Source organism: Accipiter gentilis, chromosome 26 (genome assembly GCF_929443795.1).
Source record: "Accipiter gentilis chromosome 26, bAccGen1.1, whole genome shotgun sequence".
In the NCBI taxonomy this organism is placed as follows: Eukaryota; Metazoa; Chordata; class Aves; order Accipitriformes; family Accipitridae; genus Astur; species Astur gentilis.
Genome location: NC_064905.1, coordinates 20,550,884 through 20,572,399, shown reverse-complemented (window position 1 = coordinate 20,572,399; position 21,516 = coordinate 20,550,884). Strand labels below are relative to the sequence as shown.

Genomic DNA, 21,516 nt, shown 5'->3' with positions numbered 1-21,516 from the left:
CTCAAGAGCAAAAGTAAATAAATAAGGGGGGGAAAAAAAGGGGGGGTTGCTGTAGAAGCTTGCTGGAAACGATGAATTAATTACGTCCTGATCTGTTAAAGGACTCTAGTAATGTTGTATTCTTACAGTTCTTGGCTTTCTTCTTCCATCCATTCATAAATTTTGCCTAACAAATATTTTTCCCTCTGACAGGGGAAAGGCCAGCAAATCCTTGAAGATGCCATATTCACTTTATTGAAGGTCTGGAAACCGGCAGCCTGTACCTGGGACTTTTTTTGGCACTGAGTTTTCAGCAATCTCAGGGCACGCTCTGGACCATCCCAGCCTTCCCGAGGAGGTGTGAAAGTGAGTGTAAATCTTCCCGGCTATCACTCGCCCATCGATCGCGAGGTGCTTGGCAGCGATCTGAACGGTTTTGTGAACAATGTGTGCTACACAACCGGCATCCATTAGCTGCCTCTCTCCTGCAACACCACAAATACATTATTCGCCCCCAGTGAGCGTCTCCTTCCAGGCTTGCATTAACACCATTGCCACTACAGCCCCTAATTTATTAGTCAGGGTGTGCTTTTCAACGATATTTACAGCCTGGCTTAATAGCGTGTCTGCATTTTGTTTGCTGCAGATGATAATTCAGGGATTTGTTTGGCTGACTTAAAGAAACACTTTGAAACAACTGCCAGTGGCTTTGATTTTATTGCGGGAAGGATTTCAATAAACACAAATTTCACATAGCCTGTATGATCACTCGATGGTTCGTGAAGACCATATCAGCCTCCACCCTGCTTTGGCGATGTTTTGAAGGGATGTTTGACACAAACCTGATGATAGCTCCCCAAAACCTGTACCTTATCCGGAGTCCATTTTCTCTGACTGTGGCCACTGGACTCTGCACCAGGAGACCTTTTCCTGGTGCTCTCACTCATAAGGTGTCGGTAGAAGTCGCTAATCAACATAAGGCTGGTTTTAAAAATCTGGCTTACAGCAATCAGCAGACTCTTGGCTTATTGGAGGGACAGTGCCCAGTTTCATTTTTAAAAGAGTGCTGTACCCTTACTTTCAGTATAATGGCAGGTAAGTGCATCTGCTAATTGTACGTTCCCCCCACCCCTGTAACGATAACATGGATCAGTGCATTTTCCTGGTCTTGCCTGGGATTACAATGCCTTCCAGTGTGTCTGGAGAACTAGTGGCTGACCTGCTAGTGGATGAAGTGTTGTGCCACTTGCACGACGGCTGTTACTGCTGAACTTTTTTTTTTCCCGGCTAACTTCCAAGTGTTGTCGCATACTGATGCAAGAGCAGCAGTTTCAGGGTGTTTATTAGAGCATCCCTGCGTATCCCAGGCCCCTGAGCCTCCGGGGCCTCTAACAAGTGAAGCTGCGTTCGTTGACCGTAACACAAATTGACTGCTACTTGTGCTGATGTTTTCAGCATAATTCATTGCGGCTTGAACATGTTCACTATCTGCATAATTTCTCCTTGAATAATTTTACTGCCATATGGGATACTGTGGACCTTGAGCTGCTGGCTCTGCCTATAACCCCTCCATGCATTAACGAGTCTCACTCAACGAGCGGTGCACAGCAACCTCCTCATCCTTTGGAAAAAGCCCATGGTTTCTGCTGAGTCTCCGGTGCAATATTGTCCAGCCGATGTGGTTGCACGAGGGATGGTTTCCCAACGCCCATCCTGTTAGGAGAAGTGCTCAGGAGCGGCGATGGTCTTGCTGACAGAGCCCCTGCGCACCCACCGGCTGCTCCGCTCCAGGGATGTCAGGGATCTGCAGGCCTTGGGGCAGGGCATGCAGAACAGCCTGTGCTGGTGAAATGAGTTTTTTTAGGGTACAGAGAGGAATTTAGCCTCCAAAGCTGTAAGTTGGGTGTTTTCATCAGCACCGATTTGAGCTTCTAAAGTAAAAGAGTGTTCAAGAAAAATGACCAGCTTAGCCTTGCTACGCAGGAAAGCCTAAAAGATTCTTCAAAAACTCCTGTCCTTTACCATTTAGCCTTAATGCAAAGCATAACCTCTAGCAGTATATGCTGCAGTTAATATTGTTGACAAGCTAGGATGTCTTTCAGTGCAGACTTCATGTCTTAATTAAATGGAATTTGTTTCAGCAAATAATGCTTGTCAAAAGTGGTGGGTTTTTTTTGCCTTAGGACTATTACAAAGATGCTATTAGACATTTCGATAATCAGCCATCTGTGTCTCAGTGTTGCAATAGCTCCATGTGAAGACAGACTAATTTTTCCCAGGCCAAAATTATAATTATACATTAAATACACAGACATGGCAGGCTAATCTTAAATATAAACCCACAGAGCCATAGTACACTGCACGTGAGAAAACCGGGAGCTCACCTATTCCAACCTTATTGCTTTTAGGAGAAGGTCTGCCACAAATCGACCTGCAGAGGGGCTGGTGCCAGGTACGGTGTTGGCTGTTCATCGGTCTCCCTGCAACACCAAAGACGAAGGCTCCTGGAAAAGTGCGTGGTAAGCTGCACAGCTAACCCAGAAACACAGACTGACGTCTTTGAATCAATCAGCAAGGGCCAAAGGCTGCCCTGATTTACACCCCGCCCAATCCCATAAGCCGCTGTAGGATTGCACAGGGCTTGAGCTGAGTTTCGCAGTGTGAATACACTTAGAAAAGGTACGCTCAATTGCAGTCCTGTCCTGCCTGCGCTGGGCTGTGGTACCGTCCTGGAAGAAATTAATCTCTACCAGTGATGGGTGACAGATCCCACGCACACCTCCAGCCCTTCCTGCACCTTTCCACTGGTCCAGTCTGGACGTGCAAGCTGCCAGCTGCAAATATACCATTAAAAACTTGTGCATATGAACAATGCATGCATACACATAGAAATTACACTCAGCTGCTTTTTTAGGGCGGAGAGGAGCCCTGCTCATCATTTCAACTGTATTTCAGCTGAATGAATACACCCACAGTTTAAAAAGCCATTGATGGCAGATTTACATCCAGTGCAAAAGGGAGGCAGTAGCCTGTCACCGATAATCCTAACAACACCCAAAGGATAAAAGACACACTGTCAGCATGAGCTTTTGTCAAGTTTTATTGTAAAATTTGGAGAAAAAGAGCATTTACAGTATCTATAGAGAGCACTTTGTGTGATTCTTTTTTGCCCCTCCTCTTCTATACCGGATCACTGCAAATACACTGTGTGAGCTGCACTATATAACACATCAAAGTAAATACAAATGTATTTCAAATGTTGCACACTAATACTGTGTAGGTACAAATCTCTACTAAAGTTGATGTATTAAAAATACTTTCATATATTTTATAAATAAGGGGGAAAATTCACATGTACAAGCATTACAAGAGGAGGCTTTTTCAGGCAAAGCTGATTTTTTTTTTTTATTTTTCCATTGCACAATTTCCAGTGTGTGTGTTTAGTGCTGAAAACTACTATTAGTCTGTCTTGAGACAAATGAACCTGACTTTCAGCAAGTCTTAAAGGGTAGGGATGTGCTGTTGACACTCTGTAGCTGTGTACGTACAGGACAGAGCACCACTGACCCCAGCATGTGAACTGGCCCATCCACGCAGAGGCTCTTCTATCAAGGGGAAAAGAAAAACCACCCCAAGGCCACCCGCCGAGGTTCCCAAGGCTTTTCTAGCAGGTCTTGCGGGGTTGTCTTGCTTCAGCTGCTGAATAAGCTTTTGTCTGCAGGATGAGAGCAGGATCCCTGTTTTGGCGAGAGTTGGGAGCACACAGAGATTTCAGAGGTTGATGAAGCTGGGGCGGTGGCAATAAGCGGCTGGAAATGCTGTTCAGAGACCAGGGGAGAAAGAAAAAAGGTGGGAAAAACCCCCTCAGTTTGGAAAACAGCCCCTGTTCAATTAGCAGCGGGCCACTTCATACATTTATCTTAAGGCTTGGCCTGTATTATGTGACTCGAGCTGTGCTACAGCTGCTCTTTGGCTGCCCTGCGAGCAGTGGAAGGGAGGAAGACTTCCCTGAGCCTTCGCCTCCACGGCGGCTTGTTGCCGTGGTGGGGTGGGAATTTCCCTCGAGATTCCTGGCGCTATGTCTAGAGTTGTGCTTTGTGGTGAACTTAGAGGACATATTGATGTCCAGGATGAATAAGGAATCCACACAGGCAAATCACAGGCTTGTGTGCCCAAAATATAAAGCTGTAGCAAAAGAGGCAGATATTTGCCTATTAAAATGCAAATGAGTGTTAAAATGTTGCTCTCTGCTCTTCATGATTTAGGTATCGACAAAAGTGGTTGAATTTTGTTTTCTTCAGCCATAGCTTTCAAGCTTAATCGCAGTTAATCATTAGTTCTCACTGTCCCCAGTGAAGTTTCGGGAAAGAAATAAAAAAGCTTTTAGCCTGCAGTCCCCCACCTTTTATTTGGAGAGAATAATAATTTGTGGGGTTATTATTTTTGGCCACATGTTTGCCCAAATATTTGTCCATGAAGAAGGGGCAGAACATTTGCAATGTCCTGTGCTTGGGGAATCTTCGTGCCATCAGACGTGAGAACTTGGTGTAGTTAGTACACTTCAGGGATGCTGTTAATTTTCCCACGTGCGCTCAGAGCTACCAGTAGTTAGTCTGTTGTAAACTGTGCAAACAGAAAGTATCCAGCAAACTGACTCCAAGTCCCTGTTTTAATGGCCTCGCCACCTCCTCACCAGGGTGGACAGCGGTGCCAGGCTCCGTGCTCCGGCACGTGGGGCTGGGCGAAGCCACCGGAGGGGCGCGGGGAAGGACCAGCCCTGGACCACCAGCATGTTTAATACAGCAACTGCTGCTTTCCTTTCTAAACCTAAACCTTCCCCAAAGCTCTATATTTACATCAATCCTCTTGATGTAAATTAAAAAAAAAAAAAAAAATCACATAAAGAATTTTCAGGCTTGAGAAAATGCCTTGCCTTGAGACAATAAAATCTGCTTAAGAAATCATAAAGAAGCTGATGTATTTACTGGATTGAAATAATTTTACAGAGAGAAAATAGTGAGTAATTTTGGCTATGGGATAAAGATGGCATCCTATGTGCCAACGGTTGGATGCCAGAGTCAGCCGGCTTCAAAGCTGAAGTTGTGTTTAATACAGAGCTGATTTTGTGCTGACCAAGCTTGGGAATTGGAAAACTGCCGAGGGAGCGGGGCTTGCTGGCACTTGCTGTCTGTGTCAATATGTGGTATCTTCCTGGAGCAGTTCAGCTGTGCTGGGCACAGCGGGGAATTTTACTTGCACTAGGACTAGATGTGCTGATGATCTGGATGAAGAGAAGAACCTGAAGCTTAGGTTTCAGGTGGGTATAGACCATTTCAGATCAGCCACTGGAAAGGAAGGGATGCTAGAGAGGGTAATTAATAAGCCAGCAGTCAGCCTCTACTTGTGGTCCACCAATATTTTTGACACTATATTTTAAAGGAATTCCCTTGGATTCCATGTAAAAATAAGACTGGAGCAATGCAACGCTCCAAATACAGATAAATATAATATAGCTGCTCATATTGAATTATCTGCACAACAGGGTGTTCAGGGCTGATGTTTGGAAAATTCTGCATTCTTAATGCTCAGAAACAGCTTACAGGAGGTCCAGCCTGCATGGTGCAGCTGTGCTAAAACAGATGAGGGTTGAAAGTAGGAAATAATACAGTTTGAAAAAAATAAAAATTCCTAGCGGATACCTTATTACTCTTTTCTAGCTTGGTTGGACCTGCCTAAAGAAAAGAGAGGTGAGAGTCCACAATGCCAACCTGGTCTCCCTGCCTGACCCCACTCAGATCAGGCTTTGCAACCCCTGAAGCAAATCCTCTGCAAAAATTATGCACTTTCCTATGCAGAAGCTTCCCTCCACTTTCTGGGAGTCAATTAACATTGAGTTTACTGCGGCCTTAAATAAACCATTAAAAACTCTCCCTCTGTAATATTCCTTGCAGTAGAAAAGAAATCTCTTCGGGTAACGCTCCACTTTTTGCTCTGCCATGATTACAGGGCGGTTGAAGTGCTGGTCATCATCGCACCGTCTTGCTGTAAGGTAAAAATTAACTGGAAAGCACACGGCTCTTGGGTTGGGCATCCGCTGGTGCGGACAGTGATGTGGCCACCGAGCCGTGCACGGCATCACGCACGTGCAACTGTGGGGAGAAACCTTTGCTAATCCGGGAATCTGAGTTTTACTTTTGGAAATGCCAGTGGTCTGACCTTTGTAAATTGGGATGGGCTTCTTGTTTGATTTAGTGCTTGTCTTGTTTACTAGACACAGCTGGCTTTCTGCTCTCTGCTGCGCTTACTGTCTTTATCTGATGGCTTTGGACAAGTGTCAAAGACACCATAGACTGCCAAGGGTTAGAGGCTGAAGTGCTTAATTAAACAAGCCTCTAGGCAGTGGCAATTTGCATGGTAGAAGCACCACAGCAGGGCTCTTTTTTCTTTCTTTCTTTTTTTTTTTTTTTTTTAAAGTTAGTATTGGGAACTGGTTAAAAAAAATAATGACTTTTTTTGGGTTTGTTTTTTGTCTTGCAACAACTACAAGCATTTGGAAAATATGAGCTGCAATCCCCCACATTTCCCAAACTTAAGGTGAGAGCCTTTGTTCACCTTTGAGTTTTGGGCCACTAGCATTAGTTTTCATCCCTTTTTCAGGAATTTTCTATTTTCTTACAATGAGGGGCAAATGAAATTACAGGAAGGGAAAAAAACCCCAAAGGAGAACAGAGCTTCTTTACTAGCGTAAGTCACCCGAGCAGCCTGGGTCAAGGCGCTGAGGGTCATTACGAGCACCGCGTGAAGGCACCGGTACGTCTTCCCACCCGGCTGTGCGGGGCCAACCGTACACGCCGCTGACCTGAGTTACCGGCATCAATTCAGCTGGTGCAGAGAGCAGATCGGGCCAAGAACATCACAAGTTGCACTGGTCATGCTCAAACCATCCTGCTCCGCCTGTATGGGCTGTAAATCCCCCCTCATCCTACTGGGCAGCATTTAAGGTGTTTTGGCAAATGCATTGGACTGGGCTGCAACAGCCAGCTCACGCTGCATGTAATAAAAAAATAATAGTTGCAGCTCTGTATTTGCAGCCCCTTTTATCACACGGACCCAGCCCAGGCTGCAGCTCAGTCCCACCGCTCGGGCACGAGCCCTGAGTCAGCGCCTTTGCATTTTGGGGGCAGCTTGATTTTTTCCAGATGCGAGCAGAGAGGTGAGATTCCTGCCTGCCTGCCTCTGTTTTTAGCCTCGTTTAAAAAAAAATCTTTATAGCCTTGCCATTTTATTCTTTATTTTTAGAGATCAGTGTTAAAAAAAGAACCCACCCTCTCATTGGAGGCAGGTTAAAAAAAGGGTGTCATCTTCTTCCTCTAGCAGATAGCAGCACTACATTCCTGTGCTTGGCTGGGAATTTGTCCCATCCTCGACATCAAATAGCGTCGCACGTCTCTCAGATAAAAGAAACACACAGGTTTTCCTGGTCTCCAGATGGAGAGATTTCCCCGCGTTTTATTTCAGTCTGCTTCAAAAAGTAACAAGGGGGAAAAAAAAAAAAAAAGAAAAGAAATAAAAATCTCCTACTCCAGCAGGGATTGGGTAAAGCAGGCAGCGGCTGGGGGAGGACACCACGGCGGTGCGGCGGCAGGAGGAACCACGTGCCGCAGCGCCAGGGCAGAGCTGCACGAAGGGGGAAGGAGGGGTGAAATCCAGAAAGGAGCCTCAAAGCATTTGGGGAACAGCAGCTGGTGGTACCTGTCGTGAAAGCACACGGCTGGCAGTGGAAATGTGTGCGAGGGAGGGCGGAGGGGAGGGTGGCTGGGTTATGGGGTGAGCTCTTAGGAGCAAGAAGCGGCGCTAGAAGAGGAAATTATAACATTGATCGCTGTTTTGTTTGCCATAACCTAACTGTATTGTAGGGGTTTTTTTGGTTTTGTTTGTCAGGCAGTAAATGCAGGTTTCGGATGGGAGGTAGAGTGGGAGTTGTAATCCAGTACGGAAACCAGGCGCTGGATGCTCACCTCGTGGGATGTACTTCATTAGAACAAGCATGATTTATTCCCTGGTGTTCTAAGGGAGAAATTATCCCAGCATGAGGTGGCAAGTCCTAGGATAGGAAATCCCTGGGGTTGAGTGTCCTGGTCCCAGTCCCAGCCCCAGTCGCAGGCATTTGATGAAGAGAAGCAAGAGTGAAACATTTAACTTAAAATAAAGCCCTGAATGGGGAGGGACAAAGGGGGTCTTAGGGCATGCCCGTATCTTTGACAAATAACCAGGTTATCACACTCCTGTCAACCCTTACGTCTCCCTCGGCCTCGGTTCCTGCTTTCCTGTTCATTTTGTTGACCTGCTGTAAGGTCATATGGGGAATTAGCCGTTATCTCCTTACAGAATTGAGATCTTGGCCTTTTTATCTGGTTTACGCAGTACCTAGCACACTACCGGGCGCTCTAGTAATTAAGACCTAATCATGGTATAAATCAAGTAAATAAGTACTTGTCAACAGGTCATCAGGACTCGCGTGTCTCTCGGGAGATGCCGTGTTCATGGAGGTCAACGCGGCCAAACAGCCCAACTCCTTCAAGGTGGGAGTTTTTCAACAGCCCCCCCCCCCCCCCCCCCGCTAAACCCCTTCTGCAGGGGTGACCGAGCAGCCCGGCCAGTTTCCCATCTCCCACCCATCCTGTGGGCATGCCCACCTCTGCCCACTGACATCTTTTGGGAGGTCTGTTGCTTTTTTTGTAGTGGTAAAAAAATAAATGTTTTAAAAAAAAAAGTATTAAATGATAAGGATATGTTAATTATTGTCACGGATTCTAAATTAAGGCACTCGTGAGCTTTCTCTCCAATTTGAAAGAAAAGTGGATGCTTTCTCAATAGTCACTGAACTGCATAGTTAAAGATGTTAAGTAAAAACTCTCACTCATTCAGAAAGTGAAAATACTGAGGAAAATACTAAGACAAAACAGTATTTCCATTATACTGCTGTTTAACCTCAATGATGGATGGAAAATGCATCTGATCTTGGGACTAGAGTCTTATTGTCAACCAGGGACTATTTTTCCCATGATTCTAGTGTCAGAATACCCAACTCATATATGTGTGTTATAGGATAACTAAATGGCCACCAATTAAATTTAAATTCATTTCAATTAATTGCTGTGATTAATTAATTTATTAGCTAGGAATTAATTGTGAATTGGTGGAGAACATGAAGGGAGCAGGAAAGAAACTGCAAACAAGGAAACGTAGTCTCTTTTTGACCGAGTTGAAAGGGAAAAATGAGTTGAAACATTTTTTGAGTAGATACAAAATTTCGGTGTCATGAAAAAAATAAAATCAGAATAACAAATGTGCAGCACTTTAATGTCAGATTTGACTGTCATTGGAACTGTTCACAAGTAGTGTGGACAATCTAAGTTGTACTTCATTTGCTAAGTATGATATATAACCATTAGGATAATTTAGAAAACACATCACCAGAACTTGGGCTGAAGAGGGAAGAAAGGGAACATCTTTGGAAGGTCCAAGTGGGATTTTTCAAGTGAACGCTATTCCAATATTTTGCGACAAACAGGAAGAAGTGAGGTCTGTTACACATCTTTCACAGCCTATATATAAACCAGCCTCAAGAATATGTACCTGAACAGATATATACAGGGTTTTTTAAATATTCTTAAAAAAGTAATATTTGCTTGATCTATGACACAATGAACGTCTCTACGGGGAAACTTACCATAGGCATAATAAAATATTCAAGAAGTCATAAAAGATAACACGAGAGCAGTGTTTGGCCTTGGTAAAACACATTTAGGATGACTGCAATGTATGGATACAGCTTCGTTCAAGAAAGGAGTTGTGCATATTTAAAGGTACTTACAGAGCTGGTCTTCTCCTTTCCTTGACATGGGTATGTTTCCTAACCAGATGAGTAGAAAATCATGGACACCATGCATTGCTAAAGGAAGGCTATGCCAATCTGTTTCCTATGTCTGTGTTGCAATGATGGGACAGTCGCTTCTAACCCCTATGGCTCATAAGTGAAAAGAGATGTAGGGTTCAGCCTATGGATGTTGAAGGGCAATTTCAAGGACTCCATGTTTAATGAATTCATAGGATTCAGCTCCCCTTCTTTGTCTGTCTGAACAGATTTTTATATATTCTCTATAGAACCGAAATGGTTTAAATTACTTCAGGTCTACAGCCACGCTAAAACGCTACTCTTTTGGTGAAGTTTAACATTTAAAGCAAAGACTACCAGTGTTAGTCTGCGTCCTTCTCATTTAAAATCCCTCTGCGTGCATCGTGAAATGGGCGACTTTAAGCATCTGTGTTGGAAAATAACTACTCCGCCACTACATATCACTGGATGCGTTCAGCAGCTGCTTTCGTACAAAGTCTGGGCAACAAGGTCATTCGCAAAACGAGCTGGGTCTTTTGAAAGGCCGACGGGCGGCTCCGATGCAACAGATGCTTACCTTCAGAGAGAGTTTTCACCCACCTCAAGACCACATTTTCAAAGCCCGTTCACGGTGGCAGTGGTGCTCACCTGGTTTGCACCGCTTTGTGAGCCATAGCTGCTCTTGCCCTGATTCCTTCATGGTGATGGATATAGAAAGTTACAAAAACGCAACTAGAAAAGTTTTTATATCTTCCAAATGTGCAAATGGATCTGTATTTTTATGGGAACTCAACTGAATTTTCTCAATGCCAGCTGTTGCATTCTAGGGTAATTCAGCTGGTTTTACATGAATCTCTTTGCTCATAACTAAAAGATAATTGACTATAAACAAGTGTACTATAAATGGGAAGAAAAAAAAATCACAGAGAAAAATTGTTTCCCGGGATGTCTGGAAAGAAATAGGCAAATTAAGGCTATGACTAGAAAATGAGTGAGTTTTCTATTAAAAATACCCTCTGTCATTGTAGCTATTATTTTATGAAGAACCAAGTGACTTCAGTGCTACTAAATACTTAATGAGAGAAACCAACAATTTCTAGAAGTGTTGCTGCCTCCTATGGGAATAACCGTAACTAATTCTCTGCCCCTGAAGAGCAGATTTTGCATACTGTGCCCAAGCTGACCGCACTCACGAGCTGCTGAAAGACTAATGCCCTCTTCTCAACAAAATTTTTTACAAACCCTGACCCCCCGCTCAGTGTTTCCTGGCTTTTACCCACTCTAATGGCCTGGATATTTCATGCCAAATTTCTCAAATACAATCACACAAATACGCATTAGAAGAAGGGGGGGAACCTCATAACATTGCCTTCAGTAGTACCAAGAGCAAAATTAAGTGCAGAAGAAAGCGAGCTGACAGTTACTATTTCTGTTATGCCTCCTTCTGAAATCGCATCTGTGAATCCTCCCAAAGCCATCCTGCAGAGAAAACTGATCAGTTTTCATTAAATCGCGCTCCTAGGTTTCTGTGGGTTGAAAACTGCTCTCTGTTGCTTTGTTTCCCCTCATCATCCAAAGTTGAATTTTAACTGCAGTCATTGCTTCTGTAGTCTCTCTGTGTTGGGGTGGGGTAGTCAGCACAGCTAACGGGCAAGGTATACAGGAAAGAAAAGTGATGGCTTGAACATAACATAAAAGCTCCTCAGTATGGAAACTCAAAATCTGTTTTGTTCTACAGAATCACTAGGTTTCGTGGCTTATACGGTATCTCAGTGGAGATATTATTCACTTCCCAGCATTTTCCTCATAACCAGAAATCATACCCCCAAATAAAAAACATCCCTTCAAAACCACTTCCTATTAGCAGAGCATACCTTATATTATAAAACTTGCAAGTAGACCAGTGTTGTACCATGAAGCCTATACAGGGTTTTTTTGTTTTTTCTTTTTTTTTTTTTTCCCAGTGTAAAAATATACAATGCTACTGCTCCTTTGTTGCAGTGTAAAGGTCCAACCGCTACTTGCCTGCCGAAGGCTCTACTGCTATTGCCCTTTCATACCTCTCCAACCCAGACCACTGTGTTACCCCTCCTTATACCTGAAACCTCACAGCGTAACGTATTTTGCCTTCCATTTATAACAAACAATGAATCTTTAGCTGGTGTAATGAGATACTGTCCAAATAATCCACTGTCTTTCATAATTCTGTTGTAGTTGCTCCAGGGCCAGTCTTTGGATGTGATAGGGTCCTTTAAATTCTTCAGTACATTCATTTTCCCCGTTGACAGCTCTACAAAAAGCACATCTGTTTGCAAATGTGAAGTAGCATATATATAGTACTGATTGCCTTCAGTGAAAGAGGGTTGAAATGTCAGATCAGATACGTGTATGTTTGTTTGTAAGTCATAAATCAACTTGATTTCCCCTTGGACAGTTAGAGCCTGGACTCTGATCCTGCCACTGTCTTCATCTGCACTGACCAAATAGCGTCCATCTGGTGAGATATAAGGTGTGCCCGACACGTCGCTGTTGGGGCCGATGACGGCATCGGTAACACTGTCAATAATGAGCTGTGGCGAGGCAGCCACCAACCTATTCCTCCTACACTGGACGAAGAAGTAACCGCCCAGGTGGGTATAAGCCATGGTCTGCGGTACGCAGCTATAGTTTTTGAAGTTGATGGTCTTGATGTGAGTCACAGTTTCCAGGTCAATTTTGTGAACTGCAGATTTCGATTTGTTAAAGATGAAGCCAAACCTGAAACAGAAAACACGACACTGAAGTCATCTCTGGAGACACGGTGATATGCTTGAGAAAAGACAAAAGTCAGCAGAACTGGGAAACTCTATCCTGTTGGTTTCGGAAGTGTGTGCAGTAATGCTGTCTCTTTTCTGTAAGAAATCTCGCTCGTTTTAGTGCTTCTAAAACATGCTAAAAGGAGGTACATGTTTGGTTAAAGTTAGCAACCTGATCCTGGAAGCTTGAATATGTGCTTGGGTATTTGAATAACATCTTCAAGAGCTGAAGCCTTTTATTGGGGAAGACCAATTTGCAATAGCAATGATATCACGGCTCGGGTGTTTTGTAGGCTAGTGTTGACCAGTTTTGTATTTAACCTGTTCAATATATACTCAAGACTTCCTCAATCTCAAAATACAAAACTGTTCAAAATAAAGCATATCCCTGCCAGGCTGGGGCCAGAGAGCAACTTCAAGCTGTATGCATAACCACTGAGTGAAGACCACGTCCAACCTCATCTCTTAAATTACAGCATCACAAGGTAGCTGTGCTGTGCGTTTGCTACCCGTGGTGCCTGGGGACCACTGCAGGACCTGGCAAGGCTGAGGTGTAGAGCAGACTGTGTTAAACATCGTCCCGCCAGCCCAGGGAAGGTGTGAAACATTTCTCGGGGAACATACCCAGCCAGGGTGTGCTGAAGAAAAGGGGTCTTTGTTTTCTGTCTCAAGAGAAGGCAGACAACAGTGAGCAGAGAATAAATGTTCTGTAAAAGATACATGCTGCAGCACATCTGACCTTTGCTGAAGACAAGAAAAGGTCAAGAATAGCCAAGAAAGGTTTCTGCTTAATTTGAGAGGGAGCCCATAGAAACAGCCTGTTTGTGTTCCCCTGGATTCACAGGTCACTGATACTGACTTAGGAAAACTAATTTTACAGTGAGTATCTTTTCATCCATTCAATGCAGACAGAAGGAAATGAAGTGAGCGCTTAGTTTTCTATCTCTTCCCCAGAAGATGTAAAATTGCTTTGTGAAATGTGGAGGACAATGTACTTGCGTGCAGATAATATGTATTTTGCTTAAAACACTGGGTTTATTTCTTTATTCTTAATCCATCTGTCAATGAGACACTCGGCAATGATTTCACTTCTAAAGAACGAGCCAATGTAGTGTATGATCCCATGAAAATCACTGGGCTAAGCCCTTCATTTTCCCATTATACTCACATCCATTAGAGACTTCAGAAAATATCTGCAGTGGAGATTCGTAGTGCACTGTGTGTGGGGAAATTGGATATGACACTTGTATTTCTCCTGGATGAATGCATTCTAAGTACACTTTAAAAAATGCTTTCCCTTACAGCATTTTTTTTCCCAAGACTTCCTTAATACTTGGCCAAATGCCTGAAGAAGTTAAAAAATGGTTCTTATCATAAACTTTAATTTAAAAAAGTGGGTCAGAATGTGTTTTATGTGCACACAGCTGCGGAAGAGGCACAGCACTTCCATGAAATCTGTGATCTGAAATCTCAAAGAAAACCTTGCACTTAGAGAGTTTTTAATAGACAACAATCTACCCTGGGAACTAATAAAAATGGATACGTTCCTAGATATCTATCTGAAATACCAGGCAGCTGAAATACATATGCAGGAACATTTGCATACAAATATTTTTTGGCTCACAGAAGAGATTACTTAAATATTCACCTTCTTGGGAAATGCTGGTATTGCCATTTATTGTTTCTGAGTGGAGAATTTAGAACATGATCTCAGCAAGTCTCATTAGACTGTGAGCAATTATTTTTCTGTGCCGAGGGTGAGAGACAACAGACAAAGATCTGGCCCTGAACAACTGAAATAGGAAATTAGGCACAGCATTCTCTGCTCTGCACATGGAAAACTATAGACAGTTATCTACTTTAATATTTGTTACAGAAGATCATCTGTATACAGCCAATTAATTACGCTGAAGCAAAAGGACAATAAAACAACAACAAAAAAAGTGTAATTGTTCCATCTTCCTGTCCTCGACCCCAGACCATAACCTTCTCATCTCAGGCTTTAACATTCAGCAGAGTCATCTACCTCCTGGCACTACTAGTAGTCATAATGGTATTTTGAAAGCAAACTGGAAAATTGAGGCAGGGAAAAATTAAGAATGACAGCCATGAAGTATGTCTCATTATTTTGTGTTTCAGGAAGCAAAGTTATTTATTTTGGACCAGATTCAACACATGATCATTTAAGTGTCACCCCCCCCCCCCATCCTCGGTGTTCACTGCAGGGAACCTAAGATTAATGTAAGGAGTTACATTATGATTTTTTGAGTGTTTAACTTAGTTAAACTATATTGGGAACAGAAGATTGGTTAAACAGTTTTATGTTATAACATGGTAAGAAAAGTATAAATTGCTGTGCAGTTAACATCAATTTTGATAATGTTAATGGGAGGCTTCCTGTGCCTGCTGGGAAGCAGCCAGTATTACTCCAAGTTATTAGTATGTTAGTTATACAATCTCATTAACCACTACATCACATTAACATTCAAAACTGATGGTTCAAAGAGGCGGGGTTTTTTTAATATGCGGCGCATACCTTTTTCTGCTCAAACCGTACACCTCACACAGAGATCCAATAATGGAACAAGTTGGAAACACGTGGAAGTACCATGCTTTATGCTTCAGGCAGAATAAACTTTTACCACTTCAGGCAATAAATCTTTGACATAGGTTTCTGCTCAGATCCATAAAGCAGTTTTGAGGCAGGGAAGGCAACTTTCTGGCCATCAAATTCCCAGCACAAGCAAGCCAGGGCAGTGTGTCATACTTCACTGCAAGGAGGCATGCCTCACCACGCTGAGGTTTGAATACCCATGAATGGTCTAAGGGAAGTCCAGATTTGTTTCTTGTTCTTTCATTGATTCACTGAATAACTATTGGTAATTTGCTCAACCATTTCTCCATTTCACATGTGAAAATGGGGATAAGGGTAGTTAGCTTGATCATGAATGCATTCATTCACATTTGTGAAGTGCTGTAAGACTGTTAGAAGGATGCCCACTAGAAGAGAGCAGCGTGGTCACTGTTGCTAGTCATGAAGATCACTTCTTACCTAACGTGATTAATAATAAGATTTGTAGGTGGTATAAAAAAATCATCCACTCCTTCAAACGGCGTGCGGATAACATGCTGATCCTCCCCTGCGCTTGCTTCTGGTATTACCTACAATAAATACACATGAGGTTGAGTACAGGAAAAGCAGCGAGCAAGGCAGAAAGGTAAATACAGATTACATAGTCATACAGGGTACCGAGGGGCTTTTCCCAGGGATGTAGTAGACTCAAATTGATTAATGACTTCCAAATACTGTTTGGTATAGCTGACTTGAAAAAGGTGTGCTAATAAATAGTATTTGAGGCTTGACATTTGTAAGGTAAGTACACAACTTGACTTTCATCTGATGTTTATATCCTGAGACAGAGCAGTCATGCAGGAGCCGAAGCAGTATGACAACACTAAGGCCATAATAATTTATTCCTCACTGTCTAAAATAAACATTTATTTCATGGTCATATTTATTAATCTCACTTAAACGCCCAGCGATAATTTACCAGCTTGAAGGATCAAACACTAACTCACAGAAGTTAATTATCGCTTTGAAGGAGAAGAACTGTTCATCCATCTACCGCACCATATAAAATTCAGGGAGGAGCAGAGAAAGGCCCACTGGCTGTCCCCGCTCCGTGCTGTCCTCCAGCACGGCGCTCACCTCCACGGCCATGGGAACTCAGCTCCTCCATCGCTCCGGAAAATGAGAAGTTTTCAATAATTAAAATGTTAAATACTCAAATTGTTTGCTCAGTTCAAGATGACTTTAGTCCATTCATTAGGAACTTCTGCTGCTCTAATGTGCAACAGTAGTTGCTTTGAGTTTATAGCTACATAATTCATTAAGGAAATGCTAAAACCCTATGCGATTTAGTTCAGACAGCTGTTCTGGTTGTGCCATTTAGATTTCTTCCAATTAAATTGCTCAGGAAAGATGCCCGCTCTTGCACGGTACTTTCACAAGGCCAGACATTTGCTTCCCACAAGCCCGTAATGGCTAAACAACAGCACCCCATTAGTCGGCTGCACGGGCTGTTTGATAAATCCCTGACTTCCGAAGAACGAGCGGAAATTTAGATGAACCTCTGCAGCAGCATCTTTGTTAAAGAAGATATTTTATTGCCTGTCTGCAACTAACCACCGCAGGCTTTAAGGATGAACTTTGCCAAATTAGTCGCTGCCCACCTTTTGGGAAGGAAGGTCGGAAAAAAGAAAAGATGTGCTGATGCTGATGCTAATCTCATTCTCTATATGTGTAAGTGCACTTCATAAAGATAACAGAAAGGACTATCTGAGCTGGAGCCTTGTAACAGGTTTCCAACTGTGCAGATGGTGTGTTCTTCTTAATAATCACATGCTTGTCCCATCTCTCCTTTAATTACAGAAACCTCTCACAGCTGGATGGAAGAAATTTAGTCAGAAAGGGTAAAGAGAGTCCATTTTGTCTCCTTATACCCTGTACGGAAAACTGCTCATCCCCACGTGAGACAAGCTGGTGGCACTGCCTCAGAAACCTTCATTTATTTGCCCCCATTCTGTTTCTGGCATCTTTTCCTGAAAATGCCCATGTTGAGTTGCTGGTCCATTCCTTATTATTGGATCTCTGCCAGCTGTAGCCGTTATCTTGGATGGAGCATGTGGCTGGTGGGGATGGCTCGTCCCACCTTCACGGGGCAGCATCTCCAGCGAAGCCTTGGGCAGCCCCACGACTATCGTAGCCTCCAGATTTGTAGGTTTTTAGGTCAGAAAGCACAGCCACCCTTCTTCTCTGCCTGCTGGGGAATGCTTTTATGTAGACAGAGAAGCAAACGTTTCTGGTAGAAGGAGCATTCGCATGACACCTATGTTTCCAGAAAGGTTGGGCAGCAAGCGCAGAAAATAACTACTAGAGAAGGGTATGTCTGGATGGATCAAATCAGCTCTGGTGTCAACTCTGTCATATGACATGCAACAGCAGCAAAATGCCCAATTAGAAGCCTACACTTACTGTTTCTGTACTGTCAACAGAAGAGTGAATCCTCCAGGGCAACCCAGAAATGGAAGCTAATTTAGTTGTCCAAACCTATGTGCATTACTGTGCACCAGAGAGCCCAATATCACTGTGGGTCTGATGGTGCTGAGCCAGGAGCAGCCCCAGGGAGCTCACTGGTACCCCTCCAGCGGAGTCACTGACACCCAATAACAGAATTTGTCCCTGATGCTTTACTTTTGCTGTTTATCCTTTTTTTTTCATGCCCTGGAGAGTTCTTTTCTGCATTTTACTATGAAAGGAACAATTCTACCACATTACGCTCCATCATCATCCAAAAGGAGGCTGAAGGCTTGTAAAAGACAAGGGACAAAATGAGTTTAAGGAAAATAAGTAGCTATTTGGTGCACTGGCAGAAAACCTGCACTTCTATGTGGAAGATAGGAAGAGGTAAAAGCCTTTACCAAACTGGAGGACAGGGTGGTTTTGCTCAATGCGTAACAAGGGTGCTAGGCTAGTAATCCTGAAGGAGTTATGAATCTTGAGGCACAGTACAATTCATTCACGTTTTAATGTTTCTTTTCGATGCAATGCCCCCAAATTTTTTTGGCAGACAGAAGAATTTACAGGTCATCATAACGTCCGAGAAGGGTGCGCTGCAGCTCTGCAGTGAGCACACACTTAGTCCCTTCCTTAGGCTTATCCTTGAATGTGTTGCTCGGCCTGACTTGTGCCTCCGACGAAACACTACCGATAACCTGAAGAGTAACAGATTTCTGTACAGAAAGTACGTTCTTTGTGGCTTCTTGGTACCCACTGCTTTTAGACCTCAATCAAGTTAAAAAGAAGCTGCGCTCACGCAGGCTGTACAAATGACTTGCAGCATCGCGGGCTCGTACTGATCACCGTCAGCTGCCAGCCCTTGCTGTATGACTTTACGGCACTTGGCTCTGTCATCAGCCTTAAAACAAAACAGACCTTGGCAACAAAACAGTCCTGCTGCCAGCCTACGGCACAGTCATTGCTCAAAACCAAATTAAACAGCAGGAAAAATATGTGAGGATGGACGGAGGAGGGATGAATAAAACACACTAGATATGCAAATGAAAAGAGCGGCTTTATATCCAGACCATTAAATGCTGTTAATTACCTGCAACCAACCAGTCACCAGCTTGCTACCGACGATGCCAAGACAAGGAAGGACAAAGTCTCAGGCACACAAGGACTCACCTGCAGCGTTGGTGAGGACTTCCTCATGTCACCCCAGCTAAGCACCCACACTTGGTCGTGGGACTTGTCATAATGTAATTTGGTTGGTAACGGGTCAACGTCCAAGGACTTAAAAAAAAGGAGACAGGTATTTACATAATGACCCAAACGCACATGACGAATATTGTATTAGTTTACTGCAGACGCTCCCACATACCGCTGTTATACCCATTTGTGCAGCTTTGCACAATTACCTTCAAATCAATCAGGGGATCAGCGGCAGCACCAGCAGCAGAAAAATCTGGCTGCTCGATGCCGTTTTCTGGCTAGACATCACTCCATCTTATGCTGTTACTTATAGCCAGTAGATCAGGGGCCAATTTCTGCTTGAGTTATACCCACACCAGTTCATTCTTCCCAACCTGCTTATAACCGAGGTCAGGCAGTGCTCGGTAAGCATAAGCCAGAAATTCGTTCTAGCATTATTTTACCACACTAGCTGCAAGCCTGGCTGCAGATGCAGCCCCAAGATGATGACAAACAGCCTGTAAAGGAGATTTTTCCTGCAGTGAGGTTATAAACTGTGTGACCCCATGGGTGAAAGCAACGCAGGCCCAACTTTTTAGTGATGTCAGCAGATCCACTGGGTGAAGATCTACTTTTTTTGTCCCACGTCAAGTCTTTTGCCATCAGTGAATAAAGAGTTCCCCTTGTAAGTACCTGTATGGCTTTCTGAGTCTGGATATCAATTATCATTACTCTATTCTGCTTAGGCTGTGTCACATAAATGTACTTGTCTCTGACATTGACCGCTGAAGCCCAGGTGCAGGATTGAGTGCCTTCACCTTCCACTCTAGGACAGATCTCTTCCTGAGGGGTGAAAAAAAAAAAAAAAGAGGAGAAAAAGTTTAATTCCTACAAGTTCAGGGGCTGGAGCAGCAAGAAGCTTAGCCTTGAAAACCATAGGAAAAAAATTCCCTGGGGATTCCATTAGGATGGTATTTTCCCCTTTTCTTTCCTGGAAAACATGAAATAATTATTTTATCAGGTAGCACACTGCAGCCTAGTTCTACCCAGTGACATTAAACAGCTGGGCCTCCTGCAAACTCACATTGAATTTAAATAACCACTCAGCCTATGGATCTATCTTTTGAAGTACGCTGTGGTTCATCAAGACTTGCAGTGCTGTCAGCATTTATTAGCAATAGAAATATCACTCTGTGCTTTGAAAAAACAGTGATTTACATTAATTGAATCACAGCTTTATATTTTTCATAAAGTCTTCATTTTCAGTTCAGGAGAGCGTGCTCTAAGATGCTTGTGCTCAGGGAAACAGTAGCAAAACAAGTAGGGTCCTACAGTCTCTCGCTCCAACACAGAGACTTCCCCTGTTCAAAGGGAACGAAATCCTGCTGCTTTGGACCAAATCCTGTTCACAGCTGCCTGATGCCATATTTTGCCTCCGATCTTCTACTCACTGAGTCCTGTGTGGGAGCTCACTGGTACCCTAAGTTTGAAGAGTCACGTGTGATCTCACCAACAAGCCCCTGCACGTTGGCTGCTCTTCATCGCTCTTCCTTCTGTCGAGTTGCTTTATTTGAAAAAGCATTTATGTGGAACCAGGCTGTGGTGTGGAAACGAGGGTGAAACTAAATGAACACATATATATTTCAGTGGGCGCAACTGTTGGTTTTAAATCTTGTCAATACAACAGCTGGGTCACTTTAAATAATGGCACAACCTCCCTAAGGGGAAAGTGATTACAGCAGCAGAGCTTGTTCAGGGAAAGAGGAGGTTCAAGAAAAAACAATGCCAGCGCCGTGTCTGTATCAGAGCAATGATTATGGATAAAAAGATTTCACCTTTAAGCAGCACAGCTCTGTCGGCTAGGTAGCTTGGTGGAGACCACATGTAAGGGTTGAAGATACAGAACTCAACAACTTGGCTGCGTTTTCCTTTCTGGCCCTGCAGCCAGGCTGGAGATCTATGCTACTGCAAGCTAAAAGATGCTACAAAAGCCCAGCCTTGGGCTTCCAGCAGCCGTTCACGCAGCCAAGCACCTGACAGCCTCCAAACTGCCCTCCTCATCCTTGGCTCTGTGCTGGGGCTTGGGCTTTCACAACACAGCATCCAGCCAAACCAACAGGAGCAGGGAAAGGTCACCAGCCTTTCTGCTACGGAGCTCAGCTGCAGCTGCTCTATCTGCTTTTGCACCCTCTAATAGCAAACGAAGAAACCTTTGTTGTAGAAACCCTCCTGAAGTTGCAGGCTGGTGTCACCGTCTATGTGGCGAACACTGAAGATACTAAAAGGGAAAAGGGAGGAAAAAAAAAAGTCAGTCCTCCCTATACCAAGGGCAAAAGGCCCTGTGATATCTGTAGGAAACCCTTAGAGGTCTCTCTGAAAGGCAGCCAAGTAATGACGTTAAAAATCCCTTTTATGCCCACCACTGTGCTGATATTATTTCCTTAAGTGCCCTCTCTCCTTTGTTCTTTTCAAGCTGTTTCTCCAGAACCTCCTCTTCAATATTTACAGCTCTTTGGAAAAGAAACACAAGATTTCTGTCTTTGAGTAGCAACAGCTCAAGTGTGGCTTAATAATATTAAGCCCATGCTAAG

General features: G+C 43.6%; 1 protein-coding gene across 1 annotated transcript in view; it reads right to left on the bottom strand.

Moving 5' to 3' along the window:
- Positions 1 to 9,301: 9,301 nt before the first annotated feature.
- Positions 9,302 to 21,516, bottom strand: part of FSTL4 (follistatin like 4) — a 239,830-nt gene continuing 227,615 nt past the window's right edge. The window contains exons 12-15 of the mRNA XM_049829813.1: positions 19,619 to 19,768; positions 18,920 to 19,027; positions 15,725 to 15,834; positions 9,302 to 12,634 (exon numbers count right to left, since the gene is read on the bottom strand). Of these exons, the coding sequence (XP_049685770.1) occupies positions 11,932 to 12,634; positions 15,725 to 15,834; positions 18,920 to 19,027; positions 19,619 to 19,768 (1,071 nt within the window). The 3' untranslated portion in view covers positions 9,302 to 11,931. The remainder of the gene's footprint in view (positions 12,635 to 15,724; positions 15,835 to 18,919; positions 19,028 to 19,618; positions 19,769 to 21,516) is intronic.